The 27,201-nt window shown below is 39.9% G+C and overlaps 1 protein-coding gene across 1 annotated transcript; it reads left to right on the forward strand.

Annotated features, from left to right (window-relative positions):
* The first annotated feature begins 1,792 nt into the window (after positions 1 to 1,792).
* Positions 1,793 to 25,918, forward strand: rras2 (RAS related 2). Its single transcript, XM_026319961.2, has 6 exons — positions 1,793 to 2,235; positions 19,303 to 19,390; positions 19,555 to 19,657; positions 21,572 to 21,680; positions 23,041 to 23,159; positions 23,871 to 25,918. The coding sequence occupies exons 1-6, from the start codon at positions 2,134 to 2,136 to the stop codon at positions 23,956 to 23,958; spliced, it is 609 nt and encodes a 202-aa protein (XP_026175746.1). The 5' UTR covers positions 1,793 to 2,133; the 3' UTR covers positions 23,959 to 25,918.
* Positions 25,919 to 27,201: the final 1,283 nt, after the last annotated feature.

The following is a 27,201-nucleotide window of genomic DNA, read 5'->3' on the forward strand; positions in this document are numbered from 1 at the left end:
TAATGAGATAGAGATGGATTAGTGCATATTCTGCTTGCCCTCTTCATAATTTATGAGAAAAGAGATTTCTGAGAATTTGCCACATTAAAGGGTCACAACCCTGGTCACACATTTAAAGTAACTGTGAAAACTGTCTCTCCAGGGGGTTAGATAAAGGGTGAAAGGTACCTTTGAAGTCAGAGCTTCAGCTGTGAAAATAAACACTGGGCAATATGGCAGGACCATCGCAGCCAGGCTACTGTGTGCAGACTGCAGCCTGTTTGGATTTAGTGTAGCTATTACTCATAATTGTTAACAAACACAGGAAAACCCTATAGCTTAAGGACTGAGCTTTTGCATCCTGTGTTTTTGTAATGATTTTTCTCTGTTGGAAAGTTCTCATGTAGACTGAAAGTATATTCCTCAACAAAAATTAACAAGTCTCTCCTTAATAGGTTAACTCCACATAGGTGAGACTGAAGATTTAGCAACTCCATCAGTATGTGTAGTTAGAAATTAATGATACATATGACTGTCTGAAACTGTCTGTATTTATCAGTCTTAAGGCTTTGCAAAATACAAAAATGCAGTTTGAGATCTAGTCTCTCTCTTTTGACACTAGGTGGCGCCACAGCAGATGGCATTCTGCATAGTTAAACACTAAAGTAGGATTTGTAATAACAAGCCTACATTGTCATTTACAGTGGCAAAAAATCAGATTCCATCCCTCTTTCCTTTCACCTCTGTGATGACACTACATACTTTAAAATACAAAGTGAACATCAGTATGTGGGATGCTTTCTGATAAAGATGGTTAGAGCAACACAGCTCCCTGACTGTGTGAAAGAGACTTGTAAATGAAAAGCCACAGATGGAACCAGTCTCACAATGTTCCAGTAGAGATGCAGTGATGAGTGACTTTAACATTTGTATCTAGTATAGAGTATTGTACAATGATCGGTTCTGTGTATTAAGATCAACGCTAACATACTGTATAGGTTATATAAAATGAACATACTTTAAAAAAATCTTAGCACCAAATATTTAGTGGATAAATGTATTTTTAAGCATTCTTAAACTTTAGAATAACTGAAGAAAGCAGATGTACCTTTTTTTAACTGATGACCTTTGCTGCGGAGTAACTGATGTGGAGAAGACCTTTTAAAGGGGTGATGCAAAAATAAATATCACGTCTTCTCAAAATGTGTTGAATAAATTTGTACTTATGGCACTGAGCAACACTGAAGTTTGGAAATAATGAATCATAGCATCTAACAGTATAGTATAGTATAGTATGGTATTGATTTTTAGACATCTGCATCCTCCGCTGCAGCATAATGGCCAGCCTACACTCTGTTCACAGGAATGAGACCTGTGCTATACTGCAAAAAATACATCCACATCTGCATAGAACAGGCAAAAGTTTCCATACTATGCATCTAATTTGTATCCTGTAACTTTAATATGTGCGTGATATATGTGCCTTTATGTCTTTGTATGTGTGACAAAGTGAGAGGGTGAGAGTTTTAACAAAGTGCCTTTATAGTGTCTTTATTTTGTGAACTGATAGTGAGAAAATATGCAGATTAAAGACTGTTACTTAAACAACAGTTATAAATATTGTTGGTCAATATTTATTATCACTATGGAGTTGTTGTGGTCACAGTGAGTGTGCAGACCGTGACTGCAGGGGTGTATGATATTAGTCTCAGGACAGAGCAGGAGGGTGGGTGAGTGCCTGTGTGTGTATGTGCGTGTACGCGTGCAGGAGTATGAGTGCGTGTGTGTGCGTGTGTGTGTGTGTGTGTAGGGGTGTCGAGGCAGTCACACAGCCCTGTAGAAGGGCCCCTAGCGCCAGACATTAGTACTGGCCTGGCTGATTACTCCCACTATCCGATCCACATCTCGAACATCGCAGCGTTATCGAGGCTCAACACGGTCAGGCGTATGGACAGGCGCCCGTAGCTCCGGGACCCCCTGCCTACCTATCCGCGCACAAAACGGACTACACCGACGAGTCATTTCGGGCACCTCTCTGCGCTCCGGTGTCTCCACTGCAGGGCCTCTACAGTTTACAGGAAAAAGTGGGTGTTTGCTGCTCACTGGTGTTTCGGCAGCGGCGGCGGCGGCGGCGAGCGCAGCAAAGTGTCCTCGATGGCTGGCTGGAAGGACGGCGCGGTGCAGGAGAAGTATCGGCTGGTTGTGGTCGGGGGCGGCGGTGTCGGGAAATCAGCCCTGACTATCCAGTTTATTCAGGTCAGTAGCGCCCAGCCTTCCCTTGATGTAACCATTAGCTTTGATTTACACGCTTATCCGAAAACACGGCGAAAGAAGAAGAAGAAGAAGGAGCAGGAGCAGGGGTGGTGGTGGTGGTGGTGGTGGGGAGGCCAGACACGGGATCCCCGTAAGAGGATACCGGGGTCTGTTTTCTACTCCGCTACTTGTACCGAGGCCTGCAACTATTTACCGAGGGGTTGCTGGAATATGTTAGGCTGAGGTCGGAAGCCTTATTTTACGAATGCAGCGAGGAAGGACGGCTGTCACTTTAACACAGTGATTTCCGACACATCCACTTCCACTTTACAGTTTATAGCCGCTGGTCGAAAGAGAAAGGAAAGTGGGTCTACGCAGCTCCTGAGCTGAGCTGTATTATTAACTCGGTCTGCAAAGTAAAGCAGGGGATTTAGAGTCAATGCTAAGTTGCTACAACTCCAAGATTCAGTGAGTAATGGCCTACTAAGGCAGAAAAACCTAAAGAGTAGGGCGTAAAAAGCTACAGGAGAGAGAGAGAGAGTGAGAGAGAGGAGAGTGCAGAGAAAAGTTATTAGTCCCTGTCACTGGAATAAAGGTCCTTTTAAATTCAAAGCTGTTGTTCCAAATCTCATTAGAAATATGTGAACTACAAACAGAAAACCTGTTATGGCTGAGTGACTGTAAAATGAACAGCAGCAGCATAAAACGTCCACTGGATGATGATTAACTTTTTTTTTTTTTTTGCTCAGATGTAGACTTTCAACAAGGGCAGCCTAATCTGAACCCCCCACCCCCCAGCACACCATACCAACCGGCACACTTAGAAATGAAAACTTACTTCCACCCCCACTTAAAGACAATTCATGGGTTTTAGAGCAGTCTGCTTGAAAACTCGTCTGTGGGACATAAAAAAGGCATGTAAACAGTTTTACCTCCCTCTATCTCTGGTTGCATTCCAGCACGCTGCAGACACAGCCTGCCTTGCTTTGACCTTCCAGGCTTTCATAATAGTCATTTAGGAGAGCGCTGCCTTCTGAAAAAACCCACACACACACACACACACACTCACACACACATGCAGGCACGCACACTTCGTATGAAAGAGATGACAAACTTTGCCCTTTGCCTTGTGTGTTTCCCCCTCATGTCAGTGTGTCTTACTGATGCTGGCTCTGGCTTCTTGGAGACCAGACTGCAGGCAGCTGCATGTCTCCATACTGTCAGACAATAGTGGGCTGGCACACGTTACAGAGTGGGGGTGAAAAGCGTGAGTGTGTGAGTGTGTGTGTGTCAGTGTGTGCAATAGGGACGGGGAGGGGGGGATCAAAAAGCTCATTAACTGCATACCATGTGAAAAGGGATCACATAGATGTGGCACAGATCTTTGCCATAGCCTACTGACCCTGCTGACCCGATGTAGTGCAGCATTGAAAACTGAATATGAAACACACACAGAAGACATGTCATCTAATTTAACATGCAAATGGGAACAGCATCAATACTGTAACTGTCAAGTTTCCTACTCATGGTTTTCTGTGTGCTGTCACTGATACTCAAATTCAGAGAAAACATGGTAGTGTTTGTACACAGAAGATCATAATTGATGTCAGCTTTTAAAGTATCTCGTTAGATCATGCAGAGATTATTTTATCATTGCATTTAGGTGGATTTAGAGGCTAACGGAGATTTAGCAGTCTGTTGCTTCCAACAGTGAATCTCCTGCCAGAATACCAGTGATCAACCAATTCACAAGCTCATTCTTGAATTATCCAAAACATGTAATTAGGTGAGTGACTTAAACACTGCCTGCTCCAAGATCTTTCCAAGCTGTGCGCAACATGCTCTTACTGTACCTTTCATTTTAAAGTAAACTGTAAAGATTATTGGTATACAATGGCATTGCTTTATCATTAATCTGGGATTTTACTTGACTATTCACTTTGTAGGTATTCCATCTTTTTATTCAGTTTGACCCATATAAGCATTTCGTGCCTTGAAAGTGAGAGCAGGAGGTGAACCTGCATCCTATTCAGATGTTTCTAGAAGTTGTCTGCCAGGTGGGGGAAAAAAACTTACAGCTGGTTGTGAAGTTGAGGCTTTCCTCAGAACTATTGTGGGAAATGAACATTTTTCTGATATATCACGTTGAGTGTCGAGAGGTTGTGAGGTTGGGGGGGGGTGGGGTCTGGTCAGCCTGGGTGGGTTAATGGTCGTGGACCATGTGGAATTTGGCCCTTTGGCAAAGGAAGTCCCTCTACTGCTGCTCTTAGGACCTCCTAGTTTTGTATGGAAAAACACAACCTGCTTCCTGAATCACTGGATTGTGTGTGTGTGTTTGTCTGAGTAGTAATCTTTACAGAGTATTAGATTGTGTATTGCCAAAAATATCACATACTTAATATAACTTTCACCAAGAATTACTGCAGTATTACACATTATTAAATGTCATACATTTTAAAACTTGGTGCTCGTAGAAGCACTTAAATGTTTCTTTATAACAAAAACATTTCTTTGAATCTCTCGGTTGGTTTGCTGCAGCGATGGCTGCTGACAAAATCTCTTGCAACACTTTTTCCGCCACCAGTGTTTACTTTCATTTCTTATGGATTTATGGTTCCCATCATCCTCATTACTAGAGAAATTATTTAATCTTTCTTGCTGGTGAGACAATCATTATTGTCATTTGATCACTTGTTATCAGGTCTGGGGAGCAGTTATTATCTCACATAGACCAGTGGTTGTAGGTGATCACAACACATGAACCATTTTAAGAAGCATGTTTCAGTCTAAATAGTTCAGCAGAATATTTACAATGTCAGCTTTACTGTTTAAAGTTGTGTTACCACCACCAGCAGCTGTACAGTAAAAATGTTATGATTTAGATCAGGAAGTATGACCAAGTAAGTAAATAACACAGTGACTCATTTGATTCCAACTTCTGGTACAGTTCTTGATACTCAATTCTCTTCAGCCATTTCTCAGAAGTACTAAGGCTCGATACCCAGTGCTGAAGCAGGATTTTTGGTAGTCCGAGGATGAAAGATGATGTCGCTGGCAATAAAAGAGTGGCAGGTCCCTTGGAGCTGCTGACCACCCTGATGCCAAGCAGTTGACTCAAGCAGAAATAGCGTTTGGGTGACATAACATTGAGTCATCTGACAAAAGTTGTGGAACACAGTGTGTTGTTTAACGTGACGTCTGTGAGGGAGGAAGCATCCCATCTAAGGGAAAACATGACTCATGTTGGCCATGTGAAGACTGCATGTGGGGTGCTATGAGTGTCTATAAGTTTGCTTTTATCTCAGTAGTAATAATTAGCTGTTAAAACATGCCTAATAGTCAAAAGATGCTACTGTGTTGAGATGGCCCTGTAATGAAATGTTGCTGGTTGGAAAGCATGGTGATGCTTGCTCACATGCTTGCTAATATTCGTTGTGTTGTGGCAGCCCTCAGCAATGGAGATTAATGCACAAGAGCAAAACATCCTGGCTGATCAAGTCCAGACAGATTAGTTCAGGATTTTTGTAGACCTCAGCAGGATTTACAGCTAAAGTGCATAAGTGAATCTTTCTGTTTTAAACACTGATTCATTTTCCACATATCTCACATATTTTCTAGCATGGCTTTGAATGCTTAGACTTGAGGTCATTTTGATAAAAGGTTGTCATTAGGAGTAATTCTACAGAATAAACATGAATTATAAGGGCAGCCCTCTTCAGGCATGTGGAGTCGAGGTGTGGTAATGATACTAGTGTTGGTGCACATTGTGGTGGGCATTGTTTCATATGCGTTTCTCAGAAACAGCCACAGGTGGTTAGACAAAGCATTTGCAGCGACACTTGCATGTGCGTTTGAGACTTGGTTGTATGTAACACTAAACACAGTGTACCTCTCAGTCCATTTTTGGATACAGGCTGTTCTGTAACTTTCTGCCTGGCTCAGTAATATGTCACATGCCATACTGCTGAGTGCAAACAAGTCCATTTTTATTCTGACCAGTGCTTCTTTATCGTGATGAGATAGTTCTTGTTGTTGTTTTTAATAGAAGACCGAAGTATATGAAAAGAAGCTCCTATTTCAGTGTAGGGTTTACAGCCGTGGCAGGTGTGTGTGGGTGTGTGTGTGTGTGTGTGTTGGGGGGGGGAGAGAGACGGTGATCATGTTTGTTTAGCTCTGTAGGAGTGTCACCTGTTGATTTCTCACAGAGCAGAACCATAATGAGAGCAAATACTCTGAACAAAAGTTGTTGGATTTCACAACAGGAATTTTAACCCCAGTGTTTCAAAAATGTATACGTGAATCTATAAACATCAAATATTATATTTGAAGATACAGGAGCAAAACTTTCAGCACCATGTCACCTAAAGAATAAAGTGGGCCTCTTCAAATTGCAAGCGGTGACTTTTACAAAATATTTTAAGCATGATTAATGCCCACAGATCTACTCTTTTACTCTTTTTTTTTGTTAATGGTATGACTATGAATCATCCATTCAACTGACAGTGTCCACACGCACAAAAATGAAAGAAAACTACTTCTATGCTTCCATAAACAGCTTGCAGTGTGTATATCATGAAGCTTGAAAGCAAAACACTGTCAGTTCTTTCTGGGATCCACTGTAAGGTGCCTGTGTGGTGCTACACTGTTTGTGCACTCAATAACAGTGGTATTTGAAAGAATATCTTGTACCCAACAGGACCATATGCCTTGTTTTCACCACCATCCCAAAATGTGCATCAGCAATGTTTAAATCTAATGCGTGAAATATACTGAACTCCAGGTAAACCATTTCCAAATGGTTTCCATTTGGACACTATAAGCTTTTTCTCTTATGCCACTTTCAGACAAAAATGTCATCAAGAGGTCCTATAATTTGACACCCTGCCATGAGTGAAATTTGCATTGTGTTACTGTACATGTAGATAGTATATTCATGCTGCCAAGAAGATGCACCCCATGAGATTTCCTCTACTACCACCCCTGCTGTGTAATTGGGTATGGTGTAATCAGTGTATAGTTAGTGCTGTCCAATTTTTGTACTGTGGGATATGATGAACATTGCAGCACCCAGGGCTGCTAGTGAGGATTAACATTTCTAATCTTGTTTTAAACACATGGACAATTACAATCCTGTTGCTGAGGTGATTTACTTGAATTTGGCAAAATGCCATGCAGCACACTATAGGAATGTTCATCCAAAAGGGAGTTTGGGTTCTGTAAAGACCCTCCCACTCATCCAGGAAAGCTCCAGAGACTAGCAGGTCATCCTTTTTGCTCCAAGCTAATGAGAAACTAATGACCATCACGGGAGGAAGACAGCTTTAAATCAGTAATAGCTGAATGAAAATAAGGACATTATTAGAACATGAGGTACAACTGGATTATTTTATATTTTTGTGGTTGATTCCATTTAGTTTTACCAGGGTTTTAAAGTCACTCAGTGAGATTAGAAGAGATACTGTTACGCAAGTGATTCTACACAGGTTTTATTACCATTTCACTTTCCTTTCTTGTGTGACTTTTGAGTGTCCTTTATCTGTTTACTCACGCTGACTAAAGTTGGCTTGGATCCAAGCTTGTATGTTTGTACCTGAAATCGTTCACCTTTGTTGGAAAGTGCGCTTCCTCATGCTGCTTACTTCTTTGTTGCATTGGTTATCACGTGTGGTTGTTAGAAAATAGTTCTCTGTTTTGATTTTCCAAAATAACTCTTGCAATGTTCTTTTGGAGAATCACGTTAGTATTTACACAGTCATTTCCTTGTTCATGGAAAATCGAGCTTTAGCCCCGGCGTCAGGCTGTAGTGGGTTTATTAACTGGCAGATGTGAGCGTATGACGTTCTCCACGAGTGAAGAAAAGTGGAAGTGATTATCGGAATATATCCATCATTCAATCACACCCTGACTCATATGCAGCTATGCATGCAAAAGAAAGAAGGGCTCTGAGTGAAAACCGTTACAGGGAAGCTGAAGTGAACTATTATCATTTGTAAAGCTTATATTAAAAGGGTATATTTTTCAAGGTGATGAGCTAGAAAATCAATTTATACAATAAATAAATTAATACAATAAATAAATTAATACAATAAATTTTAACACCTTACAATATTTTCAGCCTGTATACTTCCTCTATTACACAAATTTGAATTTTATTTCTTAGTTCATGCAGATTTTATTTATATATTTTTAATATTTAAAATTTACTACATGCTTTGCACAACATTCACTTAAATAAATTGCTTAGCTCTTTGTGAAATGTTTTTATGTGACTTTTTTTGTAGGATAATTCTAGTTTTGAAAAACAGCAAAAATGAAAAGTTTAGAACAGTAATAATGATGCCGATTGTAAGGGAAACTAAAGTCTGACTTCACATCTGCAGTGGGAGATGACGATGTCAAATCAGAACTATAAATACCACTTCAAATACTTACAGACTATTAGTCATGGATTATCTGAATAAAGTGACAGTGATCTTGCTACATAAAACCCATCTCCCATTTACATGATCAAAATACCTTCAAAGAAGAAACGTAACTCAGAGAAAACAAAACTAAACTGTTCGATATGAGAAGGTTTCTGCTTTGTCTTAGGTTTTACCTCTAAGCTGCATTTCCTCCGTGAACATTTATGTTGTTTACATAGAAAACAGTGGGGGACTGGAGTGGGGAGTTCCTGCTGGTACAAGCTATAGGCCCTGCAAGTCACCACCAGCAAGGGCAACCGTCAGATGATCTACCTGAGTGTGTCCACATAAACGCCTGCTGAGCATGTCTGTTTAATTGTTCATTTATCGTAACATATGCAAGGCAGTTCATCCTCACACTGTCCCACTGCACTGTTCAGTGGCCAGTTGTATAACTATGATAATAAGGAAGAAACTAAAGTAGCTCCATTAGTTTAGGTAATTCTTTTTATTACTGACATAAGGAAGAAAATAAATGTTTTTAATATAAATGATCTTCATACTTTTTAAAAAATAAATCAAATGTAACCTCTAAAAGTCGGTATTTGTGTCCCTTGTGTTAATAGAATAAAACAAACAATTCAGCAGCAATTTTTTGGAAGCAATCTTCTTTTTTAGCACCTGATCTCAAAAGATTTTTACCTGCTGCTTTATGAGTTTTATACATAACAGCAGATAATTGTATAAAGCCAGTATATGCCCAATATGGCAAATGAAATTGGGTTTTGTATTTTACCATAAAAAAAATACATTTCAATGATAGCACTGTGAGCGATACAATAATTGTTTATATCTGAGTTCACCTTTCAAATTGGTGTGAGCATTTCCTTCTGAAAGATAAAACAAAAAAAAATCCTGTGTTCAATGGCAACAACCCTACTTGTTTTCTGGTCCCTGCCCCTCAGATAGTCAGACAGACATAGAGGGCAGTGGGTTCCTCTCTGTTGTTTTTTGCTATTGTACAGTTGTTCACACATCTGTCTGCTTCAGAATAACTGGCCACAGTATCAGGTCTCACATCTCCGAGTCATATAACAACAACTTTAGCTATGGGAAACTGACATGCTGCTTATTCTAACCACTCATTCCCATCTCTGACCCAAATTTATATACCTTTTTATGTGATTAAGCTGTATTTAGTAAGAATACTACTGATGTTCGTGTTGATTATATAGACTAAAGTTTATTATGGATTTCTGAGTGTTGTCTGTGATATTATTGGCAGTAGTAGTGCGTTCTGTAATGTGCCACATTTGAAGGAGAGAATTTTAATGTGATTTGATAGAAAACCTCCCGAGCTGCCTGCCAGGCAGTTGGTGGACATTTGGTACGTAGGGTGCAGACAGTGTCCAGAGGCCTGTGTTGCACCTGCTGTCCATCAGGGGGAGGTGAGGCATAGAATGAGACAACCCCTCAACAGGTGACAGTATAGCACGACTCACTGTCCAAATGTGCTGGTGACAATGGCCAAGTGTGACTTGTGTCCCAGACAAATGAGCATCTGCGTCTCCCTCCCACTGTAAGATACCAGATCATAATCAGAAAGGCTGTGCAGTAAGCATCAGGTGTGTGCTGACATGCTGAGGAACATTTGAGTTTGGTTGACTCACTGACACAGCTGTTGTGTGACTGTCATGCTGATCTAACACACCAGGCAGCTGTATGCGACACTGTGTCCTCAGCACCAGTTGGCGTGGGCAAACCCAGTGTAGAATTTGAAATTGCCACAGATCAGTGCACATCGTGTCAACAGCTGCCTAAAAGTGTGTTTGGTATGCCTAACCAAAACATTGTCCTCTCATGGCCACTCCTGTGGCATTCAGACCCCTGCATTCATAGAAGACATGTACCTTGTTGACAAGCTGGTCTCTGATTTTAAAAGTTGCATTTTGTTCGAATGCAGTTTAGGCCATCATGAGCTTCCAGAAAACCTTCACTGCACCTTGGCATAGATTTTTCTAAGCCATTCTCCTAAAAGATAGTCATTTGGCATTTTGATAAGGGTGGCGTCTGCAGAAAGTGATGCAGCAAAATTCATCTTTGTGTTTTTGCAAAATATTTGCTTAAAGTAACTTGGTGACGTAGACTACTGACAGGACTAGTTGATAACCTCCTGAGCTAACTGCTTCTGTGTACTGTGCTGTTTGCTGGCATTTTTCTCATTTCATTTCATTCAAGAGTTGTTGAAAGGAGAAGAAAGGTCTCCATGTTATCTAGCTTGCTAACTGTGGGAATTTGCAGGATATGCATATATGTATATTATTCTGGTGATTCATATTTGCATATGATTTTTATTGTTAATCTAGAAACACTTTATACATAGCATTGCATTTGTCAACCTTCTCCAATCCTTTATTCTGGTTTTGTTTTGTAATTTTTATACCCATTTGTATTTGTCTTCTTGCAAAAAATTGTACTTGTGATACACCAGTGTTGATTATCATAATTTTTTTTTACCCCATGTAAAAGGATTTTTAATGATGTTGACAGAACAGGAAGTCAGGAAACCATCAGATAGCAGAGAGAAGATGTGTCCATTAGGTATTATTTATGAGGAGTTGTCTGTTAAAGTAATAACATTTCTGCTGCTTGCGTTGTTGGACGGATGACTTAAAAGCCCACAACAGTAATGCAGCTGTGTATCTGTCATGACGCCAGCGAGTGGCCCCCATTTACTTTGACATATTGCCTCATGCTAAGAATCAGTCTGTAGCAGTATGAATTGTTTGTTATAGTGTATAATGTCAGCTATCAGCATTCATACTTTTTTTTTTTTTTTGTTTAGGTACAGTATAAATGATTAATTTGCAATCCAACCCACTGGATCTTCTGATTGCGCTTCGTTTTCCAGGGTTGATCAGCATCTCATTAATTGGCCCGTCATACAGTTTTCCCAAAAACCACTGACTATACACTGTTAGCCACACTCCGATGAGTGACGTTGTATGGGTTTTTGAAAGTCACACAGTAGGTTCTCTGTCCACACAGCCAAGGCAGTAGCTGGTGTCTTCTCACTGAGCCATCACAGTAATTCTTTGTTGATGTGAGCATGTGCAGTACTACTTCTGCACAAAGACAAGCAGAAGAAAAAGTGAATAAAGCCTAGAATGTAAAAAAAAAAAAAAAAAAGCATATGCAAACACTACTGTCTGACCATGGGTCTGAACAAGGCTTTATTTATGTCACTGTGTTCTTTGTGTTTGATATTTTTGGCAGATGATGAACTACAGATGCGGCAAGTTTGTGATTTACTATGTCTGGTTTATTTTATTATACTCAATCATGCTTCATTATCCTCTTTATCTGTTCCATTTAATTTGTGTCAATTTTCATACACCCACACATAGGCCTAGGTTATCCCCACCTCCGTATAAGCAGAATCACCAGAGCAAAATACAGTCAGGGGAAATCACCATGTCTCTTTAGAGAGTAACTCTTATCAAAATAAATCTTTATTTCCTGTCCCTCCCAGTAAAACAAGCAAGAGCTGGAGAGAAAACAGCATCGATAACCCATCAATGGCAGGACTTGGGGCAGGCTTAGTGTGGGGAAAGGGAAAACATGATCAATTAGAACAAGAAGGGCAGTTGACACAATTCATAGTGGTTGGTTGTTACAGTGTTTAATCAGTTTGTGGGCACTTTAGATTGTTTTATTTTATTTAAACAGGTCTCCACGTATAATTAAAAAAAATGTACTTTTGAAAAGATGATAAACAAGTAGTTTGCAGTGTGACCACTTTAGAGCAAACAGGTTCGAGCCCAGTGATCTTGTGAAAAAAAAAGGCTTTTAAATGGCATCTCTTTGATTCTGTGCCTTTGAGCTGGTTCAAAAGTGTTCAGAGTCCAGTACACATTGATATTTAGCCGGGCGATTGAAGTCTTAATGCCAGAGAGGGTAGAGGAGAACAGGGGGTGGACTGCGCCAGGAGTTGGCCTGCTTGGTGGGACATTTATCCTCTGCTTTATTCTCTGCTTGAGAGCTATCCCCAGCTATACAACCTCACTGGCTCATATAGCTTGCTGGGCCATTCAGCTCTATGCAACTGTAGAACACTAATGTGCCTAGCATAGCTGCAATAAAGCCAAGTGCAATTTGAATGTCAATGGTTAATCAATCTATCAATCTGGTTAATCTATCTATCTGTCTGTCTGTCTATCTATAATACACATATATATATATACATTAATGTATATCAGTATTTTGAGAGTGTACACCTTTCAAGTCTGCAAAGAAAGTAACTAAGGACAGTAACAAAGAACAAGATATTTATTGAATATTTATGAATGTATATAAATGCTAAATATAGAACATTGTTAGGGGACCTTCTCATAAAAATGGAATTATCCTTAAACTAAGAGTTTCACTGGTCTGCCAGCACGTAAGGACAAGGCAATGATTAAAGGGACAGGCTATTGATCAGTTGTGCATTAGGAGGAAGAGAGCTTGTACGAGTGATATGCATGGGTTCATTTAATTCGGCATCAAGCCAAGGTTTAGTGCTAGACCCAGACTGCATTCTCTGTAAACATTCAATCAAAATGTTGTTACTGTGGATGTTGATCGTGCTGTAAGATCATTCAACTTTACAGTCATTTCAAACTTTTGAAAATGACTCCTTATTATTGAGTAACTCTTGTAGCAGTGTGTTGTGTCTTAAAGCTTTCCCAGCTTTAACAGAATGCTTCCCAGTGGCCCTTAAAGGCAGGGGATTCATTGTGTGCTCCGTTTCTCTCAATGTCTATTAGGTATTGAATAAATGACCTTTCTGGTTTGTATGAGCTCATGGGAAAAGTGGGTGTTTCCACAGGAAGTTAATGCCTTTCCCTCCCCCCCTTTTTCTCTTGCTCTCCCTCTCCATGTAGCCTACAGTCTCCCACCCCCTCAAACCTTTCATTCTGGCTTATTTTTTTCCACTATTTCTCACATCAAGCACCCTTAAGTACTCAACAAACAATGCTCCTTGAACAAATTCTTGTCACTTGTGTGAAACCCTGTGAATCATGGGAAGAAATGCACTGAAGGAGGAGGGCAGACAATATAAAAATACAAAACAACAAAAAAAAAAAATTGATCTTTATCTGTTTAACATTAAACCCTGATGGTGACTATTTGATCACCGGCAGCCGTGTGGAGTCCAGTCTCAGCAAAAGTTAAATCCGTGTGGGTTTGAGGACAGAAAGTGACACACAGATACCCCCAGACAGATTTTTGCTTTCTTAGATCAGCGTCCCATGCTGCACTACACTGATGTGTAATACTGAGGTAACCATTTGACCTGCACACGTATTTCAGTGCACTGAGCTTTACCCTGAAAAGTTCCAAGTCTAAATGTGCAAAAAAGATGAAACGTTTAGAGAATTATCAGTAATTCAGTAACTCAGATGAAATCTTTGAAAAGCAGACTTGATGCATTTATAACTGTGTACTGTGTGTGAGTCGGTAATGTCATGATGATATCAGGAATCGATCATCATGATCTGTCACATTCCGCTGCTGCGTAGCTGAGGCTGCAAGTTGGCAGGCTCCAGGCTGTCTGGCATAGGGTTTGTGTCTAATTGAAATTTCTGCTCTGGCCCACTGAACAAGTCTTACAAACGGCATGTTTCACCTGTCAGCTGGAAGGCAGCCCCTGACACCACCACCTCAACCCTCGCCTTGTGCGGGGGGCCACTCCTTCTTGGCACTGGTGTCTCTTGCAAGGACCAGTTTGGTAAAGGTTAAGCTGAACATTCACTATAGAAGGATTCTAGTTTTTCCTGACTGTTGTAGATGTATTTGTCTTTATCTGTTCTATAGTGTGGAAAGGCTGCTCATTGACTCTAACACCATGAAAAACCAGTGGGCGATGAGTCCTGTTGAAAAGCAGTGATGATGTTTACAAAGATGCAACGTTCAAAACGTTTCTTGCAAAATCACTTTCTCTCCCATCTTTTCATGAACAGAGCGTTAACTTGAACAAATAGTAGCTGAGAATGTGTTTGAGCCAGTTGTTGCTCACCTTCTGAGTCCTTTGCAAAACTCATGAAACAATGCTCAGCTCAAACTTTCACACCCACTCCTCCATCAAGAGCTATTTTTACATCCTTTCATTTTTGTTAGTCCACAATATGCAGAAAAACAAGTGAGCCTGAGTGATGGTCCCAGGGTCTGTAAGAACTTGAATCCAGTAATGTTTGATGCTGGTACTTTGTCAAATCATGCACTCAAAGACATAAGATTGGTGGAAATGCTTATGTGTGAGGGCTTCCACCCCTCCAAATGACTGCATCTCTTGTAGTATCTATCAGCAGTAGCAGAGGAAAATGTTGAGGTAGGGCGTGATGTGTGGGGATTAGGAGGTCGGGGTCTGTTTTAAATCTGCACATGCTGACAGAATTTTTCCTGGATTAACAAAATATAATGGCAGTCAATTTACATGTTTACTTTAATTAAAGAATAACTATGGCTGATGATTTTCAAGCCAGGGTCTGTGAATTCTCATGGGCATCGGGCCATAAGCAGATGATAATTAACTCCTAACCATGATGATGACTATTTGTTTAAGCTCAACATTCCCTCTCATAATAATGGTTTTGTAGGAAGACACACCGTTTCCACTCATCTTTGTAGGTATAGTATGTTTCTCTTAATTAATCGCCTGAGGTTTTTCTCTGACGGTCTCCGTTTTCTCTGTGTCGGTGCTAAAGCAGTGGTTTTTGAGCTCTGTGTAGTTAATGCTGCTATATTGGTTAACAGTAAAGAGGCGGCTCTAACCAAACAAGCAGGATAACTGAAGAGATGGAAAAGTATCTATATTTAGTGTTAGTAAAGCTGTTTGTATGGAGAGGAAGTGGTTGCATAGTGCAAGCATGATGTTGATTACACGCCCACACATATCACCCATTCTTGCTTTGCTTGAGGCTGGAAACCAGCAGTTGTAAGAGACAGACATTTATTGCTTCATGTCTCAACTGAAGAGCAGTCAGCTGAAAATGAAACCTGACCAAGTGCTTGAAAGCAATATATGTGTAAAGTGAAACTGCGAAACCTTTTACACTGGACCATGTAGGTCATTTGATACTCAGACAAATAAAACCACAGACTGATTTCGATGCAATCTTTGTGGAGTATTTGGCAAAGATCTATCCAATCTAGTCATTCTTAAATGTGTCACCGCTTGTTGTTTGTCAGTTAGTTGACCTACTTTAAGTTTGTCAACAACTTTGATAACCAATTGACAATTTACATCATTTTACATTTATTTTTCTGGTCCCAGTTTCTCACATGTGATGAGTTGCAGTTTCCTTCTTGCTGCAATATTTGTCATTTGAACTATGTCAAATAAAATAATCAATTTGAAGACATCAACTTAGAGAAAAATGTGATGGGCATTCTTTTTTACTATTTGATGGCATTAAACCAAAGTTAATTGAATAATCTAAAATAATAACAAAGACAATAATCAGTACTGAAAATAATCAGTAGTTGCAGCCCTAATTTTGTTACTTTTACCTGGCACAAAAAGCTGTGTTGCAGCTGAGACTCATCCACCACCATGCATTTGTGGGGAAAACAGGCCTCTAATGTTTTCCTCCTGTGAGCGTGCATGTGCTGTGTGGGTGGAGGGCTGGGATGTATAGTTGGAATGCCGAAGAGGAATTGAATGACACGTTTGGACTTTGGTAGGTGGGCCGGGTAAGGGAACATGTCGTCTGTGACATCACCGCTACCCGAGGGCTCGGCCAGACCAGCTGCCTGCTGCAGAGGTGGAGTTTCCTTCCTGCAGAGCTGACCGGGGCTGAGTGTAGCCTGACCCACCTTGCCACCAACATCTAAGCTGTACTGCAGGCCAATGCATTTCATTCTCATTGTTTTGGGCATTTTTTTTTTTTGTTTGTTTGTTTTTTTTTTTTTTCCAAATGATCTATCAATTTTTGCTTGAGTACATACTGTACTGACTTTCTTTTACAATGTGAAGTTAAGACACTGGTGTGACAATCCAGTTCAAATAAAGTTTATCTCAAATCCTGCTAAGCAGAGACAAAACTCCAAGGATGTTAATGATCCTGGTTTTTATAGCTCAGAACTACATATACCAACAGTGGTGTTCATGCAATTTGTTTTGCCACAAGTTGGGCCTGTTTTAAATAGTGATTTGCTTTGGGTGGTGATGCTGGTCTAGAACATGCCTATTGACCCCACTGTGAATGTCAGCTGTCTCCTCTTGGCAGCTGTGACATATTTTAATAGAAATGTGTTTGGGAATAGTCAGTATGTATCTGTGAAAGAGTGTGCCAGCTAATACTTAACATGCTGACGTCACAGCTGACATGGGCTGGATAATCATCTAGTGTTTCCATACTTACATCAATGCAGTGCTTGGTTTTTGATATGAATACCTCAGCAGAGATAACATTACTGCAGTAATCTGCATATGTTGATAATCTATTCATTGTTTCATTTTTCGATTAAGAGCTTTCAGTCCTAATATTTGGGAAACTTGATACTCGACACTTTGATATTTCACACATTTTATTCAGTGGCCAGAAAGTACTGAGGTTAGACTTCCCCCCGCAGCAGTAGTTGCTGGTGGGGGATGAATAATTTGTGGGTGCTATTGCTTCGCAAATCCCTGCGGCAGCTCTGTTTGACTCATACAGCCTGATTCATTGTGCTGTTGCATCTGATGAAGTCATAGACTGATAAAAGGATTTTTACGTCATATTGGACGTGATTCAGGCTGCCTTATGTCACACAGTAATCAGCAGTCCTCCTGAGTCATGTTGCGCTCGCCCATATACCCCATCGCTATGTCTCTGTCCAGCTGAAGCCTGGCTAGGCCGAGCCACAGCTCCTGCTAGTGCTGGCTGTGGTGCTGCTGGCACTGCAAAACAGCCTCATCTATCACTGGAAACGACTCCGGGAGAATCAGCTCGGCCTGAACAGAGCTCAGCAGCTACGCTGCCCATGCATGTGGAGGGAGGGGAGGAATAGCCAGAGGAACGTGGTGCTCAGGAACGTGGTGCTCAGGAATAAGAGGTTGACGGGAAGCTGAGGTCACATGCTAAAGTTATGGCTGGGAGAGAGGCGGCGGTGGTGGTGGGAGGAACAAGATACACAAGCAGCTTTTTTAACCCCTCTCCTTTTCTGTCTGTGTCTGGTTGTCTGAAGGCACACTGACAGTGCGGTGCAGTGAAGCACGTTCTTGCATGCACAGTAATACTGATGAATTATTTAACAGTGGTGAGTGGATGTGACACAGACTAGTATACTTGCATGGTGCAGAGCAACAGAAAAGTGAGAGGGGGAAATTACCTGCAACCTCCTGCAACAACAGAGAGCTGCAGGTGGGAAAAAGAATCTGGAGGATGGGGAAACAGAAGACTAACTAGAAGCACATTCACATGTCTATAGCAAAGCTTGACTCATTTTGTCTGGCAGATTTTTGAGGCTATTTCTGAGGTGCTGTTTTGGTCAATGACTTTAACACTTGGTTTGTACCAAGATAGAATATGTACTTAGCAGGGTGTTTTTTCAGGTAACAGAGCTATAGACAAGAAATTTAAAATATCACATTGACACTTACTAAAGGCATTTTATAGCTGTAAGGTGTGTTGGTTGATAATATGTGTCTTGCATCAGTGATTCATCTGCTTTTTTCATCTGCGTCGACCATCTGCATATTCCTCAAAGATGTACATAAAGCAGGCCTTCTTCCATCTCCACACACAAATAACATGACTGTAAAACTTGTTAAAATGACAGGGAATCTTGTCTGGATTTTATTTTCTCGTGATCACTCTATGTTTTAGGGTGTTGGTTTGACATTCCCTGAGCACTCCCCTCAGCTGTCACCACTTAACTAGTCCCCAAGGAGAGTGAGAACAACAAAACATGGGAAAAATGTAAAAAATGCATTACTCCTCCTCCTCCAGGCTCCCTGGCCCCACCCTTCCAGTTTAGGTTACTAGGAGACCTGATATTGCCCCCCGGATGAAAGAATCAAAGCCTTCGGGAGTGAGCGGTGGGACTTTTGCAGCTGAGGAAACGTTTCATAAATGCACTGTGGGGATGAAAACCGGCCCGCTGTCTAAACCTAAGCTTGTGGGTGTTACGTTAGGCAGCGTGTTTACTTCCTGTTTGCAGTAAGGTAATAAAGGTAGAGGTCAGCGAGGCTGTCTGTGCTGTTTTAACCAAAAACACAAGGACCATAGTGACTGTTGTCTTCATAGCCATCCGTTTTGAAGCCAGCTGGGTTTAGCCACTGTAGCTTTGTCCCAATTCACAGTACATAACCACCAAATGCATGATCTCAGTGTATATAGTAGTAGAAGATCTGCTCAGCTGCAAAAAAAAATAGACAAATAGACATGGGAGTGTTACGTGGTTGCAGTTCCAGTCCCATTGCATTGTGCATGTATCGCTTCATTTCCTGTTAGTATAAAACACAAAAGCACATTGGTTTCTTGTATATCCAATGCAAAGATCAATATATAGTGAATACTGTATAGAAGTAGCATGATAAATATCATGGCTTGTGTCTCACGGCTTGTGATGTAAAAATGCAATATGAACGCAGGCATATTGACAAGCTCTTCTCTTGTCCTTTCTTTGTCTCCTGCAGTCATACTTTGTCACTGACTATGACCCCACAATTGAAGACTCCTATACCAAACAGTGTGTGATTGACGAAAGGGCGGCCAGGCTCGACAGTAAGTGCAGTTTGCTGAACAAACATGACCAGAGCCAAAATACACACAAACACACACGTATGTTTCTGTTGCATTATATTGTACTTAAGGAACCTGAGGAGTCTGTTTTGCTTGCAGTTATTCTGCCCGTTTGATTTGTGTTTATGTGTGTGCACACTCTTTAGTCCTCGACACGGCTGGACAGGAAGAATTTGGAGCCATGAGAGAACAATACATGAGGACAGGGGAGGGCTTCCTGCTCGTCTTCTCAGTCACTGACAGAGGAAGGTGAGTGACAGTTCTCCTCATGTGCAAACTCACAGCCATACGCACCCTCTCTGTCTTTCCTCTTTTTTTTTTTTTTTCTGTTTGCACATCTCTGTTTACTGTTCACAATTACACCCTCTGTTTCTCCCCTTCTCTGCCTCTCACTCTACTAAAAACCATAAATCTTGCACTGATACTCTCACTTGTTGCTGCTTATACTTCCGGACCCTGTTGTTCTTGTTGTCGTTTTCTTTTGTTCGCAGAACTTCCTCCCTCATCCTGTTCTCTCGACTTCACTTATTCACGTACCCTCGCTTTCTATTTAAAGCCAGTATGCTTTTGAAATAGTAGTATGTGTAGTAGAATAGAGATATTTGCATTCACATTTAAAACTTCATTCACTTGACAAGAATATGGTAACTGTTTTACTCTTGACGTTATGCACAGTATGTACAGGTACTAAAAATCGTTTAACCCTTTAAACCCTGCTGACCTGCTGGAAAGTCTTAACTCATGCTGTACAGCTAAAATTTGTTTAAAATTAAAAAAAACTTTTTAAAGTGCCAAAGGTACCAAATATCCCAGATTGAATTTTAAGGAAATGCCTATAAAATGATGCAGAAGATATCCAGAATATGTCCACGTAAGGGTTCATTCACAGGTTTTTGCGTAGTCATGTGTAAACATGACTCATAAAGAAGCGGACAAAACCAAACCACACTCAGTAGAACAAATCTGGAATAAGATGATTTTTTTCTAATTTACAGCTATAATTTTAAATTTTATATGTCGCAGGGTAATAGGGTAATAATAATACCAGGTTTAATACTACAGCAAGCACTGTTCTAGCTGATTCTTTACTAATAGAGTAGAAGGGCAATTGTCTATGTGTATATGGCACGTTAGCACCTTTGGTTGATATTTTAATAATGCAAAGAGAGTGAACAGGAAACAGTAAGTCTGTTATCAGTGAGATAAAATTGTACTGTTTTGCATGTGTGCATTGTTTTCCAGTGAATCATTGGTGCTTTGGGTAGGAAAACTGAATCCAGAATGGGAATGGCAGAATCCGCAATTACCAAGAAAGAATACTATATAGAGAAATATTTAGAAAATGTTAAATGCATTGAATAGACACAAGATCAAAAATTGGGCTTCATTTCATGAAAATCTTTAACATTATAACTTAAAGTGGGATAAATAAAAGGGGTAAACTAGATGATAAGTGGTTAAAAAGGTTCGGCTTTCAGTGATTTTACTTCGGGGTTGAACTCAGGGTTGAACTCACCTTGAAAGTATTTTTCACATTACACTATATAGATTCTTTTTGTAATCAGTCTGTCACACCCCATCCTCCCTGCCTTTGTGTCCATGCCCAGCAGCGCAGTGAGCTGCATTCCCCTGCCCCCACCAACACTCCCTCCCAATGTTTATGTTGTAAACAGTCTTTCCTTCCTCCATTTATATTAGTCAAGTCTTTCCAGATTTACTATGTGCTCACCAAGCTGTCTGTGGGCCCGTGGCTGGAATGCCGTCCTGGGTTTTGTGGTCGAATCCTACCTCTTTTTTTCCTGCAGACTGACATTTTTACTTGCTGTTTGGTTGAAAAAGTGCACATGGCATTTACTTTACAGTGGGACAACAGTCAGGTCAGTGCACAGCGCAGAGGCTCAGACAAACATTTTATGTTTCTGCAATACTGTCACTGACTTTTACTTCTTTGCCGACACGTTCCATGATTCAATCTATAGTGGTAGTGTCCCTAACTTTTAGGCAATGGGTGTGTTTGTGTGTGGGGGTGTCATTTAGCTACTTCACTTAGAGGCTTCACATGCATCGTTAGAGGGATATATGCATCGACACATAAAAACACCTGTTCAGTCTCCTGATTGTTCAGAAAAGACCCTATAACATCTTATGCCATATGTTTCACAGCTTTGAAGAAATCTACAAATTCCAAAGACAGATTCTCCGGGTCAAAGACAGAGATGAGTTCCCTATGATCCTCGTAGGAAACAAAGCAGATCTGGAATCACAGAGACAAGTAAGTCCGACAGATTGTAGAGATGCGTCAACTGACTGACAAACATCCACCCTGTTTGATCATGAAGAGAGAGATAATCATCCAGCCTGGAAGATTCACATTTGCATATTTGAACGTGGACGCAAATGTTGCAGCTGCAGCATAGCTGCTAAGATACATCAGGATGTGAGTGAAAGAATAAAAGAGAGACTGTAGAAACTGTGGTATTAGGAGGGAAGGATGGATGGAGAGAAAAGGGAGTGTGATGAATGATGAATTTTCTGGCTGTTGGTATGCATTCGCTCATCACTTCACTCCAGTGAGTCCACAGTACCCCCTTATGGCGAAAAGGGATCTTACAAGCACATTTAGCTAATTAATATGAATGGGACAGTTTTTCCTTTTTCTGCATTTTTTTTTTTTTTTTTTTTTACATTTTTCCTCAAGACATTATATTGGATAGCTGAACCATAACTTGAATACTATAAAAAAATAGTGTGCTGAATAGTAATAATAATAATAACCACCAAAACTGGTAGGCCGATGTATCAACCCAAATATTCAAAGGTTGCTCAGTATTTCACATACATTTTTAGGGCCTTTGTTATCCTTTGCTGCTCTGTATAGCCTAATCTAACCTAGGACCTGTTTACTTTTAGCTTTATTCAGCTTTTATTCAGCCTCAGATTATATGCACAGCTGTCACAGAGAGGGTGGAGGCAGATTTCAGCTGTGTCCCACATGCATTCTGCATGCTAATTTAAGTGTGTAGTAAGTCTGCACTTGAGAAATTAAAAATGAAATGCAATTAAAAATGGAACATGAGTGTAACAATTGGCTCTTTTGTGGCGTTGAAAGGGAAGGAGATCCATAGAGCCAAAAACAATAGTGGGTGGTATTGTGAAGGCTCAGGAGAAAGCCTGGTAAGGGGACATTTTTGAACAAGTGGATGGAAATTAAAATGCGAGAAGTAGCAGTGTTGGAAAAATTTAACTAAAATTGTAAATAATTAATACTGTCATGCGTCAGTGTATCTTTTAGCTGACCAAAGGAGCTACACTGGAAAGTAACAAAGTTCTTCTTTCAGTATTAAGGGTCACTTTCACTTGGATGTGAAAGTCTGAACCTAAAAAAGTCATGCACTAACACTCATTAGCATGACAGCAGTATTACAGTAAATACTATAGCTCTTTCCCCTGCACAAATAATGAATTTGTGTTTGATAGTTTCATTTTGCTGCAGGAAATGTTACTTTGCACACTAAAACATTTGGTGTCTGTCTCATAAAAGCATGGTTTGCTTTGAGTGACTGTCCTTTTTACATGTAGACTTTAATTTACATTCAGATTTCAGCCATTTGTTTTTCTTCCTCTTGCTTCAGGTAAGCCAGGACGAGGGCCAGCAGCTGGCCAGGCAGTTAAAGGTGACATATATGGAGGCTTCAGCAAAAATCCGTATGAACGTAGACCAGGCTTTTCACGAGCTGGTTAGGGTAATCAGGTAGGTGATTTCTAAAGGCATCTCAAATAGCGCCCTTATGTGGATTTTTCCCACAGCTTAACTTAGGAGTTTTCAAAGGTATATAGTCGTTAAAAGGATGAACATTAAGGTACTTTTCACAACTCAGTGTGGCACCTTGGTGTCCTAGGCCATAAACAGAACACTCAGTTCCTGGACCATTGTTGAATTCTCAGTCTCTGTTTCTCTCTCTCATTTGTCAACCATTTCTCTGCTGTTGCCTGCATGACAAAAGTATAAATTCCTCCTTTAAAAATAATAAATAAAATCATGATTAAACAGTCAATAATCAAATTTAAGGATTTGACTTTATTTATTTATTTATTTATTTGACAATCAAACTTAAAACATCTTTAGGTGTTTCTAATCATCAGTTTAAAACTGATATTTGCTTTAGTAAGACTGTGGATGTGATTTGATCAGATCTCATGATAGTGATACCTTGCAACATGAGCAACAGGCCCTGTCATCACATTTTAATAGAAATAAGACTAAATTCTGCATGGATGTATGTCACATCACTGTTTTCCACCTGTACTTCAACCATGCACCTTCAATCATATGAAAAGCTAAAGGCTTTTTAAAAAGATCAAATTGTCCTGTTTTGGTTTCTGTTGAAATGAAACAAAAGCAATCATTGCAGAAGCACACAGTTCAGTCTGTCCTGATAGTTGTCTCTCTCCCAACTCCTAGGAAATTCCAAGAACAGGAATGTCCACCGTCGCCAGAACCCACAAGAAAAGAGAAAGACAAGAGCGGCTGCCACTGTGTGATCGTCTGAGTCGGCCTTATCACTGTAACTCATGCAGCTACTCTCTACCACCCCACCCACTCTGCCTGACAGCACATCCTCAATGGATGACTGACCGCTGCCTTCTCCACGTGCATGACTTCAGACAGCCTTTTCTGAGATACTTTGACCAGGAACTGCTGTCCCCAGGACATCACTATGGACAACTGACAATGCCAAAATTGAACACCACTCTACCTTCAGCCATAATCTAATTCACATGAGAGTCCCAACACTAAACATTGCCTTCTAAATCAGTCTGACAAATTAATGTTTTGTACTCTGAAGGACTCCTCTTGCCTTGTAGTGATATTTGTACTTGCTACCGAGATTGAATGAAAACTATATATCCAGAATGTTAATGACTCTCTTTAGTTTCCAGTGTCTGGCCAGAGCAGAGAGATTATCTAATGAAGCTTTGTGTATGTTGTGCCATATCCACCGTTACTCCCATGTGCTAATCTGCTACTGTACATAAGTGACATTTGTTGTGATTTTGGAAGTGTATTTCTAATGACCTATTAAATCACCACAGTACAGTGCGTGAGGTTGAGTTTGGTTTTACGTCTATGAAAGTGAATATATAATTATGTATATAAATATAATGCCTAGACGGACCTTAAAGCTACAGTGGTAGAACAGTGGATTCTTTACTTTGTCTGTGATTTCTGCTTTCATCTCAATTGCTACATATGGAGTGTCTACTGTATTAGATTTTAAAAGTCTTAGAGTTTGAAGGACTCTTATCCTTTGCCAGCTCCTCAATGTACCGAAAGTAGCAAATCTGTCTGAATTTCTTTCCTCGAAGGTGGTGGTTCAGTCAAAGCTGGACATCATGCAGTACATTGTTTCAGATTTCTAAGAAGCAGCAAAGAGAAAATTATTGATAGCACATCGTGTAGCTTTGAATACTAACATGATTTTGGATCAAAACACTGAACACTGTATGCTCTATACTCAACTTTTGAAAAGTAATGTTAGCAAATCCATTTGCAAATCAAGATCCTTTCAAAACTCAGTTTAGTTGAAATCATTCCAATGTAATGCATCATTTCTGTCAAACATTTAGTCTACAATATAGATGAAATTACTGTTATGTCATTCCAGTAACACAGTGACAATGCCTTTGTTTTGTGTCTTTGAATTATTCTGTCATACAACTTTTTTTCCCCAATGACCTGCCAGTTGGAACACCAGGACAAGTGGAAGCATTTAGATGCACATCATGAAAAAACCCCATCTCCAATTAAACATGAACTCACCGGACCTGCCACCTGTGGAGCTATCATCGCCACAGACAGCAAAATACTGTTCTGCCATCCCTTTCCATTTCTATACTTCTGTTTGGGCATAAAAATGAAGTCTGCAGTTTGTTTCTCATATCATCATCTTGTAATATAAAACAAGAAAATCATGATGATGGAAGTAATGGACTTGATTAAATGTTTCTACTCTACTTTTATACATTATTTTCTTATCAAACTAGTTGACAAGTATTTTTATATGTTTATAAGTGAATACATGTTCACAGCCCAGCTGTGTATATATGTAAAGAGGAATCTTTAATTCTCTTATTTTAAATTGAAGGAGACTGTTGGCCCAAATTTGAAAAATTGGATTCATCACCCAGATGTAATCAAGAATGTTTTTCTTATTGTGGCTTAATAATGGAGAATATATATATTTTGAGGTGTTCACCAAATGCTCACAGTGTAAAATGTCAGGTCAGGTGGGAGGCAGTTTTAGAAATAAATCTGCTCCTTAGAGAGGAGCTTTAAACCAAACAAATGACTTATTATATAACTGATGATCCGAAACACCCATTTCCCTTCTTAAGTCAAATTCTAGTGTACATCCAAATCATACTGTTTTATTCTTTTAATTCCATATCAGTGTCTTTTGCCATGTGTCTAGCTTTTGGTGCTAAAATAAAATCTGTCATTGAGCCAGATGGGGTAGAATCTTTTATTTTTTAGATTCAAAAAGCTGCAAAGAGCTGAACCTGACATACAGAGCCTTGTGTCAGTGAGAGTGCTGCAGTCAATCCGTGATGGATTTGAAAAATTCATGGACTATCCCATTATTATTCAGAGTATCTGATCATATTTTTTGCAATCTCTTTATAATGCTGTTGGTTAGTCCAGTTTTACATCAATTCACATTATTTTAAGTTGCACCTTAATTATATGATACATACTTATGTATGTAAATAATATAATGTATATATTACTGTACTATGAGAGCAAAACTTGGTGTAGTATTAGCTTTCTGAATATTACTGACAGGTACAAATTCAACAATCCCCTGACTTCCCCCCAAGAGCTGGAGAGTTCGATGAATACTAGAATAATATAAAAATGATTAATAAACCCAACAAACATCTTCTTCTTCTTGAACTACTAGGGGGTATGATATAGAACACATAACATGAAGACAAATGGACGGGTGACTAAAGAAGAACATGCAGCATAAGAGTGCCAGTAAAGTGTGAGGTCATCATGAACTGCTTCAAAGCTCCTTAGCAATTTTTGTGTGTGCCACTACTAAGATTCAGTTTATTTTCATTTACTGTGCTTTGAAACCTTAGTGATTTTGTTTTTAGAGAGTGCTTTATGCAGATGACTATGTGCATTTGCAGCATTTGTACATTAAAACCTTGGCTGTGATCACGCTACATAACTGGAGTTTCAACATCTGGATTCACTGGTCCGTACAGGAAGATGGGGGAAAAAAACATCGTTGTTAGTAAAATTAAGGTGTTTTTAAACCTTGGCTGTGGTAAAGACTCTCCACCTTCTCCTAAATAAATAAAATATATCAAATATCAGCTTCTGGGGTTCACATAGTATTAAAATGGCAGTTTAAGAGGATTTCCCCTCATCTCTGCCTTTCCTGCCTGGATTGCTTCACCTGTTGATAGTTTTAAAGCATCTCCATGTTTACACACAATTACAGTTATGCAGACACCTATGATTTTAGAGAAGCTACAGCCTCATCATGCATGCAACAAACAATGACCTGTGTGTGAGGCATGGCCAATGGCTTCATAAGAGTGCACATATCTACACAGGGGCTTACTTAGTATTTCCTACAGCATACCTATTTGTATTTTTGCATTGATCAGCTATTGACTGAAAAGGTTCAGGGTTTGCTTATTGGCTCTCAGGCCGTCAGGACATGTCCATAATCACGATAAACAAATCCCACTTTAATACACGCTCTGTGTAATAGGAT

This window comes from Mastacembelus armatus, chromosome 3 (genome assembly GCF_900324485.2).
Source record: "Mastacembelus armatus chromosome 3, fMasArm1.2, whole genome shotgun sequence".
Classification (NCBI taxonomy): Eukaryota; Metazoa; Chordata; class Actinopteri; order Synbranchiformes; family Mastacembelidae; genus Mastacembelus; species Mastacembelus armatus.